Raw genomic sequence first — 21227 nt, forward strand, 5'->3', positions numbered from 1 at the left:
TAAGATGTATACAATTTTTCGTTTTTACATAATGTTTTCAGTTTTACACGCATTAATATAATTAATTTTCAAATTTTATCATTATATTATTAAAAGCTTCTAAATGAATATAATTCTTGTTAACAGCTTGGTTGAAGCATCCAAGTAGCAATACCAGTAGTACTAAAGTATCATCTAGTAGTGCACAAGTTAAGAAGAAAAACAATATCGCAGAGAAGTGCTAGGGATACCTATTGAATTTCATAATTCATCAGTCATCTACATTTTAATCATTTTCTTTCATTACCTTTCGAATTTCTGTACAAAAACAAGACTCACATACAAATAGTCACTGTAAACCCCCTCCCTCCTCTTTCTCAACCCGTTTGAAACGTGTGAATTTTATTTGAATTGTATTCACAAACTGCAAGATCAATTCTTCCATAGATCTTGTTGCAGTTAATCCTGCGAAGTGGCAGAATACTCAAAAAGGAGACGTTTTGATGGCGCAGATTGTAGGAGCACGCGCAAGCGACTCGTTAGCTGATAGCTCAAGGTCCACTGCATTGCCATCTCGGATTCCTTCATCTGCCTAACGATTGAAGCCTGAAACCAAAGTAGACTTCAGTGCAGGAATTATCGGAGCAACCAAACAAGAATATTCAGTTTCTAATATTGAAAAGATTTTGAATAACGTGATGTATCCCACAGAGAATAAATAACGTGATGTAAATAAATAAATTATGAAGTTTAGTAGTGATTACTGAGCCAGACAACAATGCTCAAACCTAATCCCTAAACTTTCAACTATTTTTATCAAAGAATTCTTATTATGAAAACTTTCATGACCATGATCAGAAGAGACCATTTTCATCTGCTGATTTATTTATCAAGTATTACAAATATACATCTCATATCTTCCCTCAATATGTAAACAGACTGATGAGAGAAATCGTTGAAAGTAATAGCAAGTTAGCAACCAATTTCATCGGAAGTAAATTTTCAAAAGAAAACTAGTTTTATCATGACTACCTGAAGGCGTTTCCCTAGCTGGACTTCGACTTCTGTACCGAACGATATATTGCTCGTAAGTAACGAAAGAGGATCAACTGCAGTATCGGCAGAAACCAAGCTAGGGATCTGAGGCGCATAAACTACCCTCCACCTAGCCTGGCCAAACTCTCCCTTCCCTTCTATTCGTGGCATTAACTTTTCAAGAGTAGCAGTTGCAAGTTTTTCAAATGCAAGTTGGCCGTTGCCTTCCAAAATTGATTCTGCTAACTGACTCTCGAATCTTCTGGCAGCCTGCATGAAACAGTTAGTAAGATCATGTTCCCTAATAATCAAATCAGGTATTTAAATTCATCGAAGCTATTAACTGATTCCATAGAGAATTTATGTGATCAAAAGAATGTGACTGTTGAAAAGAGACAGAAAAGACATAAGATCCCTGCGTTGTTTCAACTGGGGATTTCAGAGTTCAATCGGTTTAAGATGCTTCTCCAACACTAACAGGACAAGACCACTTAATGAAAGGCCATTGAATGAGGCATAAGGTATGAAATAAGTGATTTTGTACTTCAGTTTGCATAACAAAATAACATGCTAACCCAATACTTTTATGAGATTTCATTCTTTCAGTAATCGTTTGAAACTAGCTTAACTATTTTCTAACCCTCGAGGCTTTCTTGTATTTGATTAATAAATTATGTTGCTGGGACAGACTGAAGTGAACTTACAAAGCCGGGAGGAAAAAGAATCAAATTTTAGTCAGAGACGAAAGAACAAGGAAACCAAATGATTACTAAGTTTGACAGCTTGAAAAATTAAGTCCAAAGTCCAAACAGAGAGCAGCTAAACCAGAGTAAAAACTTAGAAATGTCTTGTTTTGCATATCAAAGTGAAATTCTTGAAAAACACCAGTGTACATGGGGACCCTTTATGTGTTGATTTTGAAAGTAGCAATACAAGTTACAGTTCAGCTCCAAATTCATCACAATAACATGGGTGCAGCAATGGCTTTTTACCTCAGTAGGCGACAGTGCATCCTGTTCCACAGAATGCGTTGAGGTCACCACTAGCTTGTCCTGCCAATGGCTAGCTCGACCTTGAATTCTAAATTGCCACTCAGATCCAACCAAGGCTAAATCTAGCATAGGATCAAGTCCGTACTCAGGCTCAAACTTTGCGACATTCAGGTGTTCCCTTTTCAACCTCACCTGATTAGTAACAGACGTTATGAGCATGAACAATGGTTTTAACAAAGTTATAAATAAAATCTGATCTGCTAGAAACAGGGCAGTGGCATAAAATATTTGATTACACTAACCTGTGTTGCAACTAGATCAACTTCACCATTCTCAAAGGCGAGTATGCCTCTAGGTTTTATACATTTGGGATGGGCAAGACCATTCAACTCAAGCTCTCCACTTACAGCAAAACTCAGGATTAACGGGTAAACTATCTTCAACTCTGGTCCAAGCACAAGCTTCAAATCACTAAGATAGACTTCTATATTTGGATTTATCTGCACCTGCTCCATGTCCTTTTCAACTTGACTTGTCTTCTTAACTGCCATTTCCCAAAATAAAAATATCATAATATGTACAATGGCAGTCATTCTGAAAAATATAACATCATGAGCCCACTAATTAATAAAAAAAAAGGTTTGATCCTGCCATCCCTGAAGCTGTATAAGTATCATGATAACAGGGAAAAAAAAAACCAGTTTACTAACATCTTTTGGAGGGTTATACTACAATAATTGAAAGAACTAACACAATGATTCATTGCAAATGAACTATGTATAGAGAAATTTTGGTGACTTTGCCTGACTAAAAATGCCAGGAATTTCAAGGGCAGTTTTGTGCTGACACTGGTTATCTGCTATAAAGTGACTTGAGTATATGCTTGGCTAGTGGCTATTTTTAAATTCAGAAGGGTCACATTACCAGACTTGAAGAGAATTAGCATGTGTTTTTTCTCAATTGACTGATTGCTTTCTATAATACAACAAAGCGGCTTAGCTCCATATTCCTTCCTTAAAAGAAAAAATCTGTAACATATACGCGAATGAATATTTTTCCATTACAAAACCAGAAATATTTTATTGCAAATGTATGTGCCTCAGAAGGCCTTATATCACTTGATAATTGTGTTATGCTACTAGAGTTTTGTAATTTACAATGAGCCGGCAACCTTTTGTGCACTTTAAGTTTGCTAGGATATTATGGAGTAGGTTGTTTTTGCACTTTAGGTTTTATCACTCAAGATGGAATTTTCATCAAATAGGGTTTGAGGTTTTAGCAGCAGTTAGGACTTAGGAGCACAAGCTGTTGATGAGTTGTCCTCCTTTTTTCTGAATTGTGGTACAAGGAGAATTTCAAACACCAATCTTTATCTATCTTTGGAATAGGGTATAGTTTCCCTAATAAGAACTATATTACATTTATACTGTTGTATGCTAGTTGCACCTGATAATCCTAATTTATAATGACTTTGAAGAGAAAATATTAAACCTTCAAAATGATTATTTAAGGAAAAGTGGATTGCACAAGCATGATTTAGAATAATACTAAGGTGTGTTTCTCATATGCATGAAGACATTAGATCCTATGTCATGGGGGTTTGGCTATATTTTTATGTTGGTTGCCGAAGACCTAACACAACCCTCCTCCTTTATCCTACATGTATCAATATAGATATCGAAGAGGCAACTCTAATTATCTGGAAAGGGTTACATTTACAGTAATAAGGGAGTAGATTCTCATGTAAAACATTCAACAGTAGATTTATAAGGAAAAAGAAGATCAAGTTCATGAACAGATGCACAAGTAAATTACTACCAGAGCTACCAGATTGTGAAATTTGGGTTGTCAAAGTAGCAGGTTTTGAGCTGAAAAACCGTGAAACATATCTTGAAGCAAATGCTCGACTAACACCACCAGCAGGTAGAGGAGGCTGATTTGATGGAAATCTATTCGAAGCAGCACCACCACCCTTATCACCCTTATCATGTGGCAAATATGCTTCTCCCTGACTAAGTTTAATATTCCCAGATATGTTTGGTTGCAACATAGAGCCAGTTATTTGCACCTGGGAATCAACCTGACCACTAACAGAAGTAGATGTTTTGATAAGAATCATGATATATACCAAGATTTAACAGTCACATAAAGCTGTATAAACCCATCAATAAGCCAAGATATATCTTAAGAACCCTTATGCCAGGAGAAGAAAGCAACCTTAAGATATTTTTTGCACGAACTTCCAGAGCTTCACACTTCAACTCGATCTTGTCATTGAGGGCTGCTTCACTAGTTCTGAGAGGAAGGTTCCCTTTTACAAACAGCTTCCCTTTTCTGCTTACCCTACTCTCCAGTGAAGCAATGGATAATCTGTTTGATCTCACATTAACTGTGCCACCAAAGTTCGTAAGTGGCTTCCGCAACACTGGTGAAGAAATAGATGCCCTGTGGAATGATGCATATCCATTAAGCACCGGTTGATCAACTGTGCCTCGGACCTATTAATTCAATTCATATGGGAAAAATTAGAGAAGAAGAGAGAAGAAAGAAAACAACCGAGTTATATTGATACCACCGACCTCAAGCATCACATCAGCATTGCCATGAAGCCAATTGGCATAAGGAGATAAAGCAGTTACCAACATCATTCCACCATCTTTTATATCAGCATCAACCCTAACTTCTCCAGCATCTAAGATTTGCCAATTTAAACCTTTTAGGCTTTCTGTTATTTGACTATTCCAATCTTCTTCATTTCGGTCTCTGGAAGCTTTTTTGTCATTGGCATCATCACCAGTCCCTCTATTCCTCTCCTTCACCCATTCAGGAACCCAATTAAACCCACTTTTATCTAGCTCTACATCTTGCTGTAACGTGTTATTTTGCACAAAAGCAACAGGAATACTTCCTTGAACTAGAACATGACCATTTTGGATTATAGGTTCAAGTTTTGCATTGAATACAAAACGACTTGTCGAGGTTAGAGAAGCAACAATTTCAGCCCTTCCAAGATCGATTCCACCAACAGCACCATCCAGGAGCCTTACTTGCACATCACATTCTGGTTTTGCTAAACTTCCTCTAAGATCTCCTTCCATATGCAATATACCCCTAATTGGGGCTAGCAGTTGCCGCAGAGAATGAACAAGATCCGTTGCTGTAGATTCAATTACCTGAACTACAGTTGGGACCAGACTAACAGGAAAATTTAAAACAGCAAAATGAAGGTTTGTTTTGGGCCCTAACAAAGTTCCATCAGCATGAACGGTGGCATTGTCCTTTTGGATGAAAATTTTTTCCAGGTGCAGACCATCATCATTACTGTATGCACCAATGGCTAGAACACGCTGAGTTTTGTACTCTCCCCACTCCCAATCCTCCCCATGAAAGTCAAATTCTGCCTGAAATGAAATAGAAGAAAGCGGATCTTTAAAATAAGATGATTTACGCCAAACTCCAGGAATACAGACAATAGTAATTTTTACCAGGGTGTCTCCATTCCCTCCACCACTTGCATCAAGAGAGCCACGCCAGCGACCTTTGAGTTCTGATAAACCTGGCAGGCTTAAATCTTCAAGAACCACATCTTGTGATGGAACATGATGCCCCCTTATTAGCTGCAAGTCATAGTTTATTACAAAGATTAATACTTTGAATTAAAGAAATAAACATAATATTTTGGAACAAAGATAAAATATAATGATCCATTGGCATTACCTCGAGCAACTGTTGAAGATTCGCAGAATATAATCCCACCGTCTGCAAACCTTGAATAAAAAAATCCTGCATAGATGTAGCATGACATGGAAATCAGTAATCTTTTTTAAAAAATAAACTATATAGGATGAACTACAGTTTTTCAGATGAAGACACCCCACATACTGGGATCCTTTTTTCTTTTAGCAGACACTAGTCTTTAAGTCAAACAAGAGTTAGTCATTTTGTTATGAAAATCACTAGTCCCAAAAGCTTAACTTGATAGGAGGAGGCACATGAATGGTTATATCTATAAGACATCCTTTCACACAAGAGCCTCTTTTAGATTTGCGTAAATTTTGCATAGGCCTTTTGTCTTATGATGAAACTATTTTCTTTTGGGGGTCAACAAGAATCAAACTCAACCTTTTGGTCAAAGAAGTTCTAATACTATGTCATGAAACCACTTATTTCAAAAGCTTAACTTGATAAACATGAACCAGATACATGAATTATCAAATTCTCTCACTTACAGTATATGTTGCTACCTTCACTTTTGGAGATAAGACAGCATTCATCTCTCTTCCTTAGATCCTACCAAAGGTGGGGACCCCATGCAATTGGCCATCTTTTTGTGCATTCTCTCAATTGTTCTAGTTAATTCAAGTGCAATCCAAAAGGAGAAAAACAAACCATGTATGAATTACCTAATTTGTCTTATCTTACCTAGTTACTAGATTATTATTACTATTATTAATTCCTCCCTGATTTTAGAGAAAATTGCTCTTGGAGAAAATATCTCAATCAACTGAAATACACTGCAATAGCTACTTATGACTGTAAGGAACCTCACAACATAAGGTTTAATACCTTTGATCTCGAAAGAACGGCAGGGTCAGTACTTCTAGAAAGAAGCCTCGCAAGAGGAAGCATCTCAGCAACCTCAGCTCTTGGAACTTCAAGTTTCATTCTCCACCTGCCCATTGAGGATATAAAGCTACCAAGATGGCCAGACATGAGCTTTTTTATAAAGCGATCCCCTTTTATGTCAACAGGGTTACGATCTCGGGAGCCAGGTAACACATATTCACCTTGAAGTTCATAATGACTGTAGCTTTGTTCCAAAGCAGCTTTTTCAATGGTGATCTGAACAACAGTGCATCCATTTACGATCAGTATTAAACATAATTGTGCACCATAAAAAGAATTGACACCCTAGATCTGACAAGCTTTGGGCTCATTAGTCATTACAGTGAAAGTCACTGAACAGTATAGAAAATCAACCATGTACACCTCTTTTTGGGAAATTTTATACGGCAATCATAAAGTTTTGATTATTTAAAGGAAACAAAATTGCAATTTCCTTATGTTATTACAACCTGAATACACAAAGGTAATCAACTAGTCTAGAAAGTTGCAAAGATAAATATTGATCATTTCACTCACAAATAGTAAACACACACACATGCTGACACCTGCATATATTCAAGACAAATCTTAACTCTTCAGGTGCAGGAAATAAGATGAAATTAGGCACTTACAACATCTCCACTCCACCTAGCTGCCACATCTAGGGCTTCACCAAGTACACCACTGAATTTTGGCCGAAGTACAGAGAGAATGCCATGTCCTCTTCTCTTTTGAAGATTAAGCTGGATTTCTGCCTGAAAGCAAATAAGGTACCAGCTGAAAAACAGTAAAACATCATATACTCCTTTTATGACATAACCATTCAATAAGCCCTTGAGCAGGTTATCACTCAAACAGAACCAAGCAGAAGGGGAGAGGTGAAATCAAGAAAAGTGAGGTGGTAAAAGACTGATGGTAAACAATTTTTTTATGCATCAAAATTATTTATTCAAACTTTCATGATGCCTGTGCATCTCTCCTCTATGCACATCTTGCAATGCTTCATGTTAGAGACATCTATACTACTATGTTCCCTTATATTCTGCCGACCTTTCTCTAAAAAGAAACCCACGGTTTGATTTGTATAGCAAAATTTTTATGTCATTATATATATTTTACACCCACATCCCTAATAGCTCTAAAAAAATGACAGTCCGGTGCACAAGTATCCCGCATTAACGCTGCCAAAAGGTGTAATGTACACAGCCTAACCTAACAATTACATCAATGACTGTTTCCACAGCTTGAACCCGTGACCTTGAGGTCACACAGAGACAACTTAACCGTTGCTCCAAGGCTCCCCTTCACATCCCTAATAGCTCTACTAACATTAATTAAAAATTTCTAGGGCTTTTGCATAAGGGAGCATGTTTGAATTGTTTCAGCCTTTTTCAATAAAAGATATATCTTTTTTGTTATGCATGGCCTGGAGAAGGTCCCACCCAACCTAATGCAGCATCAATCACCAATTTCATGGCTTTAATCCGTGACCTTCAGGGTAAACAGAGACAACTAAATTGTTACTCCAAGTCTTCCCTTTAGTTCATTAGTTTTCTATAAGCTAGAAATAAAGAAAGTAAGCCTTCATGAACAATTCTTTAAAAAACCAAACACATTATAAAGAATTACTTTCTGTAAGCTACAACAGATACCTGCTAACTAATAATAGCCTTAGCTTGGCCTCCACCTAGCAGCTTAAGATTTAGAGATGTGTATTAACTAATAATAATCTTTGCTTGTTTACCAGATCATCTCTTACATGAACTGCCTATAAACAATCCGGGGTCAAACCTCTTGAATTTCTCACAATCGAATTGCAAACTCTATTAAGATTCAGATATACATAGGAGGCACAAGAGAGGGCGACGTTAGGAAACAATGTGGTCAATAGGTAATATGATGTCTTACTCTTTGTATAGTTCCCCGGAGAGAAGCAAGCTCCAACTCATCAAGTGGAAATTGCCGTACCTAGAAGTGTGCCCCAAATAAGCAAGGAAAAGGAACATAATAAATTTCAATTAATTTTTCTCAAACTTATAGTGACCCAAAATAGGACAGCGCAGAAATGAACATAGATCCAAACACTGAACCTAAAATTAAAAAATATAGCTACCTCCAAGTTAGCAGAATGAAATGGCTGAAAACCTGCGTTAACCCTCAACTGCCCTTTCTGAAGAGAAATGGACAATAGTTTTCCATTTATGAGACCATCTTCGCTACTGGGCTGTAGTGGCCCTACAAACTCCACTGCAAGACTTTCATCAGGCCTTCCAGATGCATCCAACTGTATGAAAAATTTGCCAATATGAAAAGGGCGTTAGGAAATATCTAGGTATTGTATAAAGCCAGACAATATAAAATAGTCTCCCCATAACAGACCAAAATGGACAACATAAGGATCTCTACCTATCACAAAATGACAAAAATAAAAACTGTTACATGAAAACTTGGATGAAATATGGGGAAGGAAAATATTTCACTGCTTTAGCCATCATGAAATAAATACATCTGGATCTACTTTGAATTCACTGTGCCTAAACTTTTACTAAACTGATATAAAATCAAACAATGCCACATCATGAATTAACTTTTTCACACTGTCAATGCCACACCTCACATATTATATATCCATGGGAAATGTGAACATGTAAGAAGTTAATTCACAACTTAAAATTGAAGGGAATAATAATAATAATAACAATAGTTCTTGGTAAACCAATTTAAGATCAATTAACCATTCAAGTTGCTAAACAAGTGGTCACTCATTACTTAACCAATGTGGATAGTTTAACAAAGAATTTTTGAACTTTTCCCCCAAAGATTATATTTGGTTGAATCTTTACTAATGCCGATTTAACCAAAGGAAAAGAAATCCATGACCATGAGTAAAACAAATTTTAGAAAGGAAGTTTTATTCATCACCTTGATACAGTCCGACGAAACTCTCAACTGTCCAGACAGTTGAGGTGCAAGCATCAATTGATTCAGTTTGAGATCAGATATTGAAATGTCACCAACAAGGCTATCTGCACTTCCTTTCTCCAACATCATCACATCATGCCTGTTATTTTCAAAATTCTGCCCAATAACATTGCTATTAGGCTTTAAAACCTTTCCATGAAACTTGATTCTTCCTGTTGATTTCAGAACCAAAGGTCTTGGAAAATCCAAAGTATAAGTGGAAACCAAACTGAAGAATTCAAACCCACGCATACGCAAATCTAGCTCAATTCCATCAACAGTAAATGGAATGTCTCTTGGTGCATTAAATTCATCTCTCTTAACGGCAAAATCATCAGAATAGGATGTCAGGACTTTCATATACAAATCAAATGCAGCAGAAGCAGAATTAACAGTAATGAAATCATGTGAGATTATGATATCTCCTCTAGCGTCACTAAAAGACCCTACTGCTTTAGGTGCAGTCCATTTAATATCAAATCTCCTGAAATAAAATAAACTAAAATTACAAAAAACTACTGACCGAAGAAATAACATTAGAAATGGGAAAGAAGTATCAACAAAACGTATTGGTAGAAGCCAAGTATAATACCTCCAGTAAGGAAGGGGAAAAAACGCTAAATCAAAAAATAAAATAAATATATAATAAGTTAACAAAAACAAATTATTGAAACTGAAAAAGTGTAAACTTACGGTCTTAACAAAGCTCCCGAAAGTTTTGTCTCTCCATTTAAAACCCCAAATTTGAGTGGCATCTGATGGTGATAATTGGGAAGGTAACGAAGCAAGATTTTTTCGACGGCCAAACTTCCAGATAAGTTAACATCTATGGCTGTCTCATCCTCCTCTCCCTGACAACAAAACAATGGAATGTATGGGCACAAACTCTAGACAGAAATTGCAGGAATAATAACACAAAGAAAAAGTATAGGGAACCAACTTTTAAATAGCCAACATTAGTTAAACTTTTTTCTTTATTATAAAATTACTTTTTTAACACTCACTTTTTGGAGGGTTTATGGTTAGGATTTAGAATTTAGGTTTAGGATTTAGTTTAGAATCTAAGATTTCGGGTTTAAAATTTAAGATAAAAGAGTAACTTCAAAAACGTTAGCTAATATTGGCTGAAAATAATTGGTTTCCTAGAACTAAAAAAAAAAAAGGAAAAGATATTTTGTTAGAAACGGTATCTAACAATAGAGAAGATGAAAGTAAGCATGCTGTATGCCTTAGACTGGGGTCTTAGGACAAAACTTGCCCAGGACTTCTCTGTGATTCCTCAATATTCACAATGGAAATGCAAAAACAAAAAAGCAAGTCCTTGGCGTAGAGAAACCCTTCGGCCCTAAGCTTCACTCTCCAAAATATCACCATCTTCTAACCATGTAATAACTTCTACCGACGACAGCAAATCGCTACTCATCCTCCCATTCCTCTCTCATCCAACTCAGAATAACTACCTTCCCTGTTGTCCTTACTCTGTTAATGGGCCAGAGTGGCAGTTCATGGTCCCTATAATTGCTAGAGTAAACCTTACCCTTACCCAATTTGATTCTTGCATCATATTCACATTATCAAACCTACTACTTCCTGATTGTGAGTACATAATTATAATTTTCCTATGTCAAAATGGATTGAGGAATAGATTTAGGTTGCGGCTGGAAGCTGGAGTTTTGGAGAAGAGAACAGTTTGTAGAGTAAAAAGGACTTCAAAATGCACTTCAAGTTTTTACTCTACGCTGCCCTGCTATCCCTCCCCCCTTCTTCAAAATCAAAACTCACAGACACCCCTTTAAGTCCATGAAAAGGAATAAATTGGCACCCTTCGCGACATCACATTTCTTTCCCGACCCATGAAAAGGGGAAAAGGTCGCAAAGTGAGTGTATATAGTGGAGTTCCAAAATTACACGACTGTGTAAATGCTTTCAAGTATTTCATTTAGGTTGCGGCTGGAAGCTGGAGTTTTGGAGAAGAGAACAGTTTGTAGAGTAAAAAGGACTTCAAAATGCACTTCAAGTTTTTACTCTACGCTGCCCTGCTATCCCTCCCCCCTTCTTCAAAATCAAAACTCACAGACACCCCTTTAAGTCCATGAAAAGGAATAAATTGGCACCCTTCGCGACATCACATTTCTTTCCCGACCCACGAAAAGGGGAAAAGGTCGCAAAGTGAGTGTATATAGTGGAGTTCCAAAATTACACGACTGTGTAAATGCTTTCAAGTATTTCATTTTTGTTGCGGCTGGAAGCTGGAGTTTTGGAGAAGAGAACAGTTTGTAGAGTAAAAAGGACTTCAAAATGCACTTCAAGTTTTTACTCTACGCTGCCCTGCTATCCCTCCCCCCTTCTTCAAAATCAAAACTCACAGACACCCCTTTAAGTCCATGAAAAGGAATAAATTGGCACCCTTCGCGACATCACATTTCTTTCCCGACCCACGAAAAGGGGAAAAGGTCGCAAAGTGAGTGTATATAGTGGAGTTCCAAAATTACACGACTGTGTAAAAGCTATGTGTCACGAAGTGGGTTTGTATATTGGGGATCCAACAACCATGGCAAAAGCATTCAAGCATTTCAAGACGTTAAAAAAAGAAAAAAAAAAAGATCAGTACTTGCTTAATGAAAGCCTACCCCATGGCACAAGGAGGAAGGAAAAAAAAACAGAACAAAACAGGTTCCCCTAGAAAGTATTTATATACCTCTGGACATAACCATGCATTCCCAGCCCCTCGAATTTCACCTCCATCCACAAGGGTTGCCCTAATTCCATATAAATCAGCAACCTGCAATGCGCATTGCAAGTCTTACCATAAGATAACATAACACTTAAAAAATGAGACTGTACTCCAAACCACCTGTGTAGAATTATTACCCCCTTCAACTTACACAGTTATCAGTGTTGAAAGTAAAATTGGCAGATGCATACGAAAATGGAATACGATCAAATGCTGCCAGTGCACCAGCCTCTTTACTTTTAGCAAGTGCCTCAGATGCTAAAGATTCAGGAGTATCATGTAAAGTAGAGAATGTCCTAGAAACCATTCCAGTGCCAACAAATACAGGAGTATCCAGTGGGCCTTGACAATTAAATAGAGCAGTGACAGATCCAGCTAGCTGCAATCAGTAAATCTCAATAATGGAGAACAAAATGAGTACTTCAAGGACCAAGATCACACAGACAAATATCATTTTTGTTTTCACGAAATGAAGTTGAAACTAATCAGAGTAGGTTTGTCATGTGCTGTAAATTCTCAAATTCCAAAATCCCTTTTATAATGAGTAGACAGCCTTTTTGTAGTTTTGATTTCTGAAAAATCTGAAGTAAACTTTATTGAAACTTCAGTTTTCAACAACTATCATAGGAATTAATCAAAGGTGAACTTGCATAGAGCTTCAATGCTACCATTTCACATTTAAACTCAAAAGCTCCAGAAAGAAAATTGACCATCATAGAATAATCAGTTTACTCAACTTTTCAAGTATTAAACTAATGCAATAAACACAAGAAAGCATACCGGGAACAAAAGAGGTCTCATCTTGAAAGTTCTCATTAACGCATTTACTTCAACACCAGGAACCTGGAATTTTGATCAAATGAAGTAGGGCACATGAGAACAATTCCAAAACTATCTACCATGAATGAATCCAACAATGTAAAGAATCCATGAAATGAACTGTAGATAATAACATTGGAATGAGAGTTTACCACATTTTCTCGTTAGACAACTACCAAAGTAAATATCAACTGCAGTTTTCGACAGAGGATACAGGTTGAACATGTTTACTTTATTTTCCAAATTATGGCTCAGTTAAGTACACTCAACTGTGTCCTTCAGTACTAAACATTTCAAGGATATTTGACCAAACACACAGAATTTATTTATTAAAAAAAAAATACACTCAATACCTGACACATAAGATGAAATTCTCCTTCTTCGGGATGGATGCCAAAATCTCCTGATGCTTCTAGAGGAACACTACCAAACCAGCCATTTGCATTGTGCAAAAATATTCTTTGACCACGAAAACACAAACTTGCTGATATGTTCTGCGACAACACAAAATACAAATAAAAAGGGAAACCAAAAATTCAATAATTTAATTTCAAATGCATGAACTCCAGCAATATTTAAAATGGGTGGATGCAGATCAATGCCCAAGAACAGTTTTTATGTGCTTAAAGATATACAGTCAAATATCATTTCTATGTTGTTGAATATAGAGTACTTTTGCGAGTGCAGCGGTCAGTTCCCATTCAAAAGAATAGCAAATATGTTGCAAGCAGAGCCTGCAGGTGAAAGAAAGACATACAGAAAAACACGATGGAGCATCCAATAGTTGGAAGTTCAACCCCGTCACATCAAGCTGTCCATGAAGATTTGGAAAATTTTCACCCTTTGACATACACAAGTGAACCTAAACATAGCAATTAATACATCAAACAGGTGAAGTTATGTCAAATCTGATGAAGAATAGGCAATGTAGTAATGTACAATTTTGAATAATCTACTATGTAGATGAATCCATGAAAAACAATTTTGAAACACAATTTTAATCCAAATTTCATTACTAATCTTTCCCCTAATCAAACTCAAACTGAAAACAATGTAACAACACCAAATATAATTCAAAGGTAACTTGATTTAGGTTAGAGAAGCACCTCCCCACTGGCCCTCCCTTCAGACCATCCAACTGGAATTTCTAGGATCCTTTCAAACAGCTGCATGAACTCAATCCAGGCTTGAATAAGAAACCCACAAAACTTGAATGATAAAGAAGGATGACATGAAGATACTGGAACTTCAAGTCACTATATACCTTACCGGGACAAAGAAATTTTCAATTTTCAAATTAGCATGCCATTTCTGCTCAATAATGTCAACATAAACATCAGCAGACAACCAGCCACCATCTTCAGATATGACATCAGACCTCCAAGTCTTACAATTTCCACTAAGCTGTACATTTACACGGCTGTAGTGGTTATTAAGCTTCACATGGCCATTGACATTCTCCATCTCCCTGAAAGTAGAAGTGTATATTCATGCACACCGTCACTTTTTTGAAATAAGACTGCAATTCGCAATAAAAAGGCATCTTTTTATTATTTACAATCATCAAGACTTTGATGAAACAAGCACAGAGATGAAAGAAAAGAGATAAAGAAGTAATAGTGTAAGATTGTAATAAAGAAACTTGGCCAAGGGGTTCAATACAGAAAATGTGTGTACAATTGGTAAGAACTGTAAATTGAGAGTGGATTCTCAAATTCATCCAAGTGCTAACTGGCTCAACAATATTGACAACCCCAGCTGGCTAGCTGATCTTACAAAGAGATACTTATTCCCTTTTCCCCATCCCAATTAACCAACTTTTGCGAGCCTAAGTCCCTTCCAAATTTACGATTTAGCCTTCTTGTCCCTCATCTCCTAGCCTCAAGTTTATATTCACTTATTATTAAAAAGAATATACACAGATAAGATTTATATCTCTGTGTTAATATCCTATAGCACAAGATTATTACCATTCAAAAGCAATTTTAGATTTCCACACCAGTTCCCAGAATCCAGATCAACATACAAGTACCATGACTTCTTTTTTTTTGGTGTCTTTACAAGTAACATAGCTTAATAAAACAGCTAGAAATTCAGTACTTTTGGTAAGGATCTCTTATCATTGTTAACGATACTAGTATATTAATAGGTATTAACATGTTTATTAATTCGTCATTTTATTTATTATGTGTAATACTAACAAATGTGCAATTGGTTAAAATGATAGTACCTTATATTCTAAGTTTTTAACTAAAAGATTTTTGGTTCAAGTAGTAGAAATAGCAATACATATATGATATATGATAAAGGGAATTTTTGAGGAAAAAACCTTGTGCACCAAACCCCTTCCTCAATTCTCATTATATATAGTTGATATTAGAATTAGAATTGGTATACACATGTAACAGCACCAATAAAACAGGGAAATACTTTAATTAAACTCGCTTGAATTAAATCAAGGGAAGGAAATAAGGACTAAATGACAGAAAGGATGAGCAGTGGTAGCAATGAGCAGTAATTCATCTAAATATAGAAGTGTATCACATCCCATTCTCATATAACAACCTCACCTCACCTCATACCCATAGTTAGCTAGTTATGCCATCAGCAGTAACGGGCCCACCGGTGCTCTCCTCTGCTTACTGTCATCATACTTCCTTGTCTGATATACTTATAACCTTCTTAGGACCAGGCTTATTATCCTAATACTTATTGTTTTATCAAGCAATAAAAAAATAGTAGCTGCTAACTTGCAGTCAACAATGGAGTAATCAGGGTGATATTAGGAGTTAGATTAGAAGCACTTACTGATTATTAGTAAGTAGTTAACTTTTAGCCTAATATATAGTTAATCAGCATGATTATAGTTGACTATATATTATAACATAGAAGTCAGTGTTTAATATTCAAACAGATGCGAAAGTTATAACCGAGACAAGTACAATATTCTGCAGTAAACAAGCAGAAACATCAGCTACACTCCCCATTTCAATATTAAAAATGAGAGTTAAGATATTCATTCAATAATATTTAAGCTGCTAAATTATAATAATCTTAATGAAAATCTTGTTTATATATATAAACTACATTACATGTGTAATTATATTCATGTGCATCTCCAGATTTGTCATATAGATGAATTAATAAAGCTTGAAGGAGTCTTGTATGTCACCATAATTGGTTTAGGGGAAAAAGATAACATTGGTACCAGGATCTTATAGAGTCACTTAGGAGCAAGCAGAAGTGAAGATCTAAAACAGATAGCTAGAGGGAAATTGGGCATCTTAAGCAGAAATTCAAAGGGTTTAAAATTGGATAAAATGAAACATCAATTCTTCATATTTCTAGCCCTCTTCTAACACCTGAATTAAACTCCAATAACGAGTGCTCCAAAGTTTTCAACTGCATGATCACAATTTTTGAAGACCAATGACTTATCTCACCACCAAAAGAACAGAGCTATTATTTACACTTAGATGGTTAAAAGTGATACCATTTATACAATGATCTAACAGACATCACTACTATTATGGCAGCAAAGCCTTATTCCATTAAGCATTACATAATATTAAAATCATACGTGATCAAGAAGTGTGAAGTAATTACTAATGGATAAGAACAGGCCTCACCTAGCTTCCCTATCGCCATATGCAAGCAGCATCACAGTAGCACCTCTAAAATGAACAGAATCCAAGGTAACAGGAAGCATCTTACTGAGGCCCTCAGATTGCAAAGCATCAACGTCATCTACATGCTCTGCAACAATATCTTCAACTTTTACTCCTACATCAGACTTCAACTTTTCGATGGGACCAGAAAGGAAACCAAACATCGACTCCTGTGTATTTCTTAAAAATGAGTGCAATCCAAGTTTCCCAATCAATGCCTCAAATGGAACTTGAAAATGTGTTGCCAATTCAGGCCTGGGCATCAGAGAATCCAAATCCTCAGGTACCAAGCTTTTTTTTACCCCAGTGACATTATCATTGATTTGACTGTCTGCAGCATGGGGTCGGAACTCTTCATGTTTCTCTGTACTATTATCAGTATCAACAGGTGCCACAATGTCTTCACTAGATTGCAAATTTTCATGTTTACTCTCTCTTGTCTGTAAATTCAGAGCGCGGACAAATTTTAAATAATCTGAATCACCATTTATGTTTTCATTTGCCGAAGGAGACCAGATTCCCAAATCTCTGAACTGTGTTCCATTTTGGTTATCAGTTCCACCAACAACAGATTCTTCATTTTTTCCAACCACGGTTTTAACTAACTGCATATCATGGTTTGTATAAGGTAAACACCCAGAAGATGATGGAGGCTCCCCAAACTTCCCAGGTGATTGATCTTGGAAGAATTTGTGCGCTGCTAACCCACTGCGTTCAAGAATTCTTCTTTTGACAGCAACACCGGATGCACAGATATCCTTCTTGTTAGGCTTCCTCTTAAATTTGTGTTTCCGATGCCCTTTTATGATTCTGGAAAAAAATCCAAATGATCTCACTCCAAATGATTTTTCCAATGCTGCATGTTTTGTATTATAATCAACACCTGTGTCCATGCAATGATGGTCATGCTTCCCCTCATTCGTACAGAAAAAAGACTTAGAGTATGTTGCCTCCAACAAATTATTAGGAATCTCCTTCACATCATCACAATTTGGCTCCGAAACAAAATAACCTATGTGTGCAGCTTCCCTAGCCGCATCATCCCTCTCTTGTGTCCACCGAGCAACCGCTCCTTCTCGTGCAATCCTCCTGGTCCTAGTCCTATAATCAATCCCTTCTTCAGTAGAAAGGTGTCTCTGCAAGCCATCTTCAGATGGTGGAGGGATCCCCAGCCAAGTATAGTCCTTCTTCTGCACCACCAAGAGACTCGGCTGCGACAGGACCGCGTCAACCACAAACTTCCCACTCCTCAAGCTCGCAAAGGGATGAAGCCGAAGCTTCACCGTGGGGGCCTCACCACACGAAAACTCCTCCTTATGCGGCCCAAACGAGCACGACTCCAACGTAATGCTCAAAGGCGAGATCCTTCTAACCTTGCCAAACTGAAGGTCACGTTCAATGTACTCACTAACCGCCAAACAAACCGAAGGCAAGAGGTTTGCTTCAACATAAGCCTTGGCCTTATTCCTACCATACCAAGCCAAAATGCACACACCAGATACAACTGCAGTGTAAACAGAAGCCCTAAACAACATTAACCCCTCACTCCATAAATTGCTCAAATCAAAATTCACCAAAACCTTGCTCCTAAAAAAGGGTTCCCTGGTGCAATTCAACCTCGACACACTTGTGGAACCGAGGTTCCTACTCAACAAGTTCACATTTTGGCGACAAAATTGAGGAAACCTAAATGCTTGGCTTACCGGGAATCCTTGTTTTGCAGAAACAACACTCCTACGAAGGAAACCCTTTTTTGGGAAGTTCCTTCTGTCCAAATGAAAGAGGTTCCTTTGGCTTTTTCTGAAGCTGCTGTTGTTACCATCAAAAGAAGCATGAATTTCAGTCCCGAAGAATGGGGTGTGATTCCTCACGCTCATTATCGTTTTTCTGTTCTCATAAAAAACCCTACTGAGAGGGACCAAGAAGTTCGTCTTCTTAGTCCCTTGATTCGATTCAGAATTTGCAAGGCATTCCAATTCGGAATTATGCAAGAGCAGAATGTTCTCTGTTGCGTGAATTTCAATGAATGAAACCAATTTTCTTTTTTTGGCACGAAATGGAAAATTTAGGAAATTGGGGTTTCAATTTGTGTAAAGGGATAATAAGTGTATAAGCATGTGAAAGAATTTGTGGGACTCCTTTTGTATTTTTTATTTTTAATAAAGTTTAGAGGAATATTTAGTTGCTTGTGGCAGTTGGATTAATAAAAAGAGAAAAAATCTTGTTTAAACTTTTAACCATAGTTGTCAGAATCGAACCGATGATCGAACCAGTGAAGTTATTGGATCACTGGGTCACTAGTTCAATTGGTGGATCACTAGTCAAACTGATTAAGTCGGTGTAATTAAATAATTATATAAAATTTAATTATTTGACTAGTTTAACTAAATATCATTTAGTGATTTTTAACTATCAACTTTATATGAAGACAAAAAATAAAATAATATATTAAAAAAATAATATTAATAGATATCATATAATCATTAAAAATAAATTGTGATTAATTAAATTTTTTGTTTATCTTTTTAATTTGTATATATTTAATAAAATTTATAGTTAAATAAAATGTAATTGATTTAAAAATGAGTGACTTTGAAATTAAAATAAATTGAATATAAGTGAAAAGAAATAATGTTATATGTATTATAATTTGTATATTAATTGATAAGAAACATTCCAACTTAGTGGTAGAAGTATGCTTGCTTTATATATCATGTGTTGTTACTTTATATCAATCCATGCTTAAAAAATAAAATAAAAATAAAAATTCGTTCATAGTATATTATATATTTAGATTTTGTCAGATATATTAATAAAAATCCAAATGGCTTAGTGGCATGGAGGAGCTATTCCACTAGCGCTGTTCGGCGTTCGAACCTGACCTAGTTTACTTTTGGGTTGTGGCTTTTGGGGGATCTTCTTCCATGGTTCGGCAGCATGCGGTGTAACCTGCGCGTGTTGATTGTTGAGGAGACTTAAAAATTTTCAGCTCACACAAATCTGAGGCTCAGATTTCTCTATTACCCCAAATCTGACCCTAAGTTTTGTTTCCAAAAACAAAACTGAGCCTCCAATTTGTAAGTTTCAATTTAAAAAAAAAATTATCTCCGTATCTATAAAAGACACACCATTTTTCCATAATTGAGCATAACACATTTTAAACTTCTATAACTAAAAAAATTAACCGACTTAGCTTACCTTCTCATTAAATATAAGGTTTTTTCATTAGCCATTGTTGTAAAATAACTAAATAAATAAATAAATAATAGGTAACAAATATAAATAAAGAAATATAAAGAGAGAGAAATGAGTATTGCAACATAAAGAAAGAGAGAATTGTTTATTGATGTGTAGTATGTTTTTATTCAGAGGCTTAAACCTCTATTTATAATGAAACATTTTCAAACTATATTTAATAGAGTCCTCCTTAGTAAATAGAGTTTCATAGGAAATGGGCATCCACATCAGTACTTATCACAATACTCCCCCTTGGATGACCATTTAGGATTATTGTCTCGTTAAAACCTTACTAAAGAAAAATCCAGTGGGAAAAAACCTTAGTGAAGGAAAAAGAGTACAATATCCTTTGGTGATGGGGACTGCCTAATTAAAAACCTTGTCAAGAAAAATCCAATGGGAAAAAAACTTGACCAAGGGAAAAAGAGTATAGTCTCCCCCTCTTGCCGACATCATTTAATGTCTCGAAATCGGCGCATCCCAATCTCATGTACCAATCTTTCAAAGGAGGATTTTGGGAGTGACTTTGTGAACGAATCTGGCAGATTGTCACTCGAGCGGATCTGTTGGACATCAATTGTCCTTTGATTTTGAAGATCATGAATGAAGAAGAATTTGGGAGAAATATGCTTTGTTCTATCATCTTTGATATATCCGCCTTTAAGTTGAGCAATACATGCTGTATTATCTTCAAACAGGACAGTTGGAGCCATCTTATAATCAGTCAGTCCACATGATAACAGAATATATTGAATTAGACTCCTCAGCCAAAAACACTCGCGACTAACTTCATGAATTGCTAGTATTTCAGCATGATTAGAGGAGGTTGCTGCTATCGTCTGTTTCGTGGACCTCCATGATATAGCTGTACCACCATATGTAAACAGGTATCCTGTTTGAGATTTCCCTTTATGTGGATTAGACAAGTATCCGGCATCTGCATAGCCAACTAGTTGTGACTTGGATCCATAGGGATAAAACAACCCCATATCAACCGTTCCATGAAGATATCGAAAGATCTGTTTGATTCCACTCCAATGTCTTATGGTTGGAGAGGAACTATATCTTGCTAGTAAATTCACCGGGAATGATATATTAGGTCGCGTATTATTAGCAAGATACATTAGCGCTCCAATGGCACTAAGATATGGTACTTCAGGACCAAGGATATCTTCATTTTCTTCCTTACGACGGAAT

At 36.4% G+C, this 21227-nt stretch overlaps 1 protein-coding gene across 2 annotated transcripts; it reads right to left on the bottom strand.

Moving 5' to 3' along the window:
* Window positions 1-315: 315 nt before the first annotated feature.
* On the bottom strand, window positions 316-18899 carry LOC107465226 (protein TIC236, chloroplastic). 2 transcript variants are annotated; one of them, XM_052254524.1, is made up of 23 exons: window positions 16755-18899; window positions 14395-14593; window positions 14232-14291; window positions 13883-13987; window positions 13479-13619; window positions 13087-13149; window positions 12458-12685; window positions 12271-12354; window positions 10266-10423; window positions 9534-10056; window positions 8725-8895; window positions 8520-8579; window positions 7244-7366; window positions 6573-6848; window positions 5724-5789; window positions 5492-5623; window positions 4586-5407; window positions 4224-4504; window positions 3834-4093; window positions 2309-2550; window positions 2007-2198; window positions 1012-1284; window positions 316-585 (listed from the first exon to the last, which is right to left on the bottom strand). In XM_052254524.1, exons 1-23 carry the CDS (start codon window positions 18668-18670, stop codon window positions 439-441), a joined length of 6522 nt encoding a protein of 2173 aa, XP_052110484.1. In that variant the 5' UTR covers window positions 18671-18899; the 3' UTR covers window positions 316-438. The 2 variants fall into 2 exon arrangements, with proteins under 2 accessions (XP_052110484.1, XP_015939698.1); XM_016084212.3 differs by having other exon boundaries at window positions 3825-4093.
* Between the last annotated feature and the right edge of the window lie 2328 nt (window positions 18900-21227).

This window comes from Arachis duranensis, chromosome 9 (assembly GCF_000817695.3).
Source record: "Arachis duranensis cultivar V14167 chromosome 9, aradu.V14167.gnm2.J7QH, whole genome shotgun sequence".
Lineage (NCBI taxonomy): Eukaryota > Viridiplantae > Streptophyta > Magnoliopsida > Fabales > Fabaceae > Arachis > Arachis duranensis.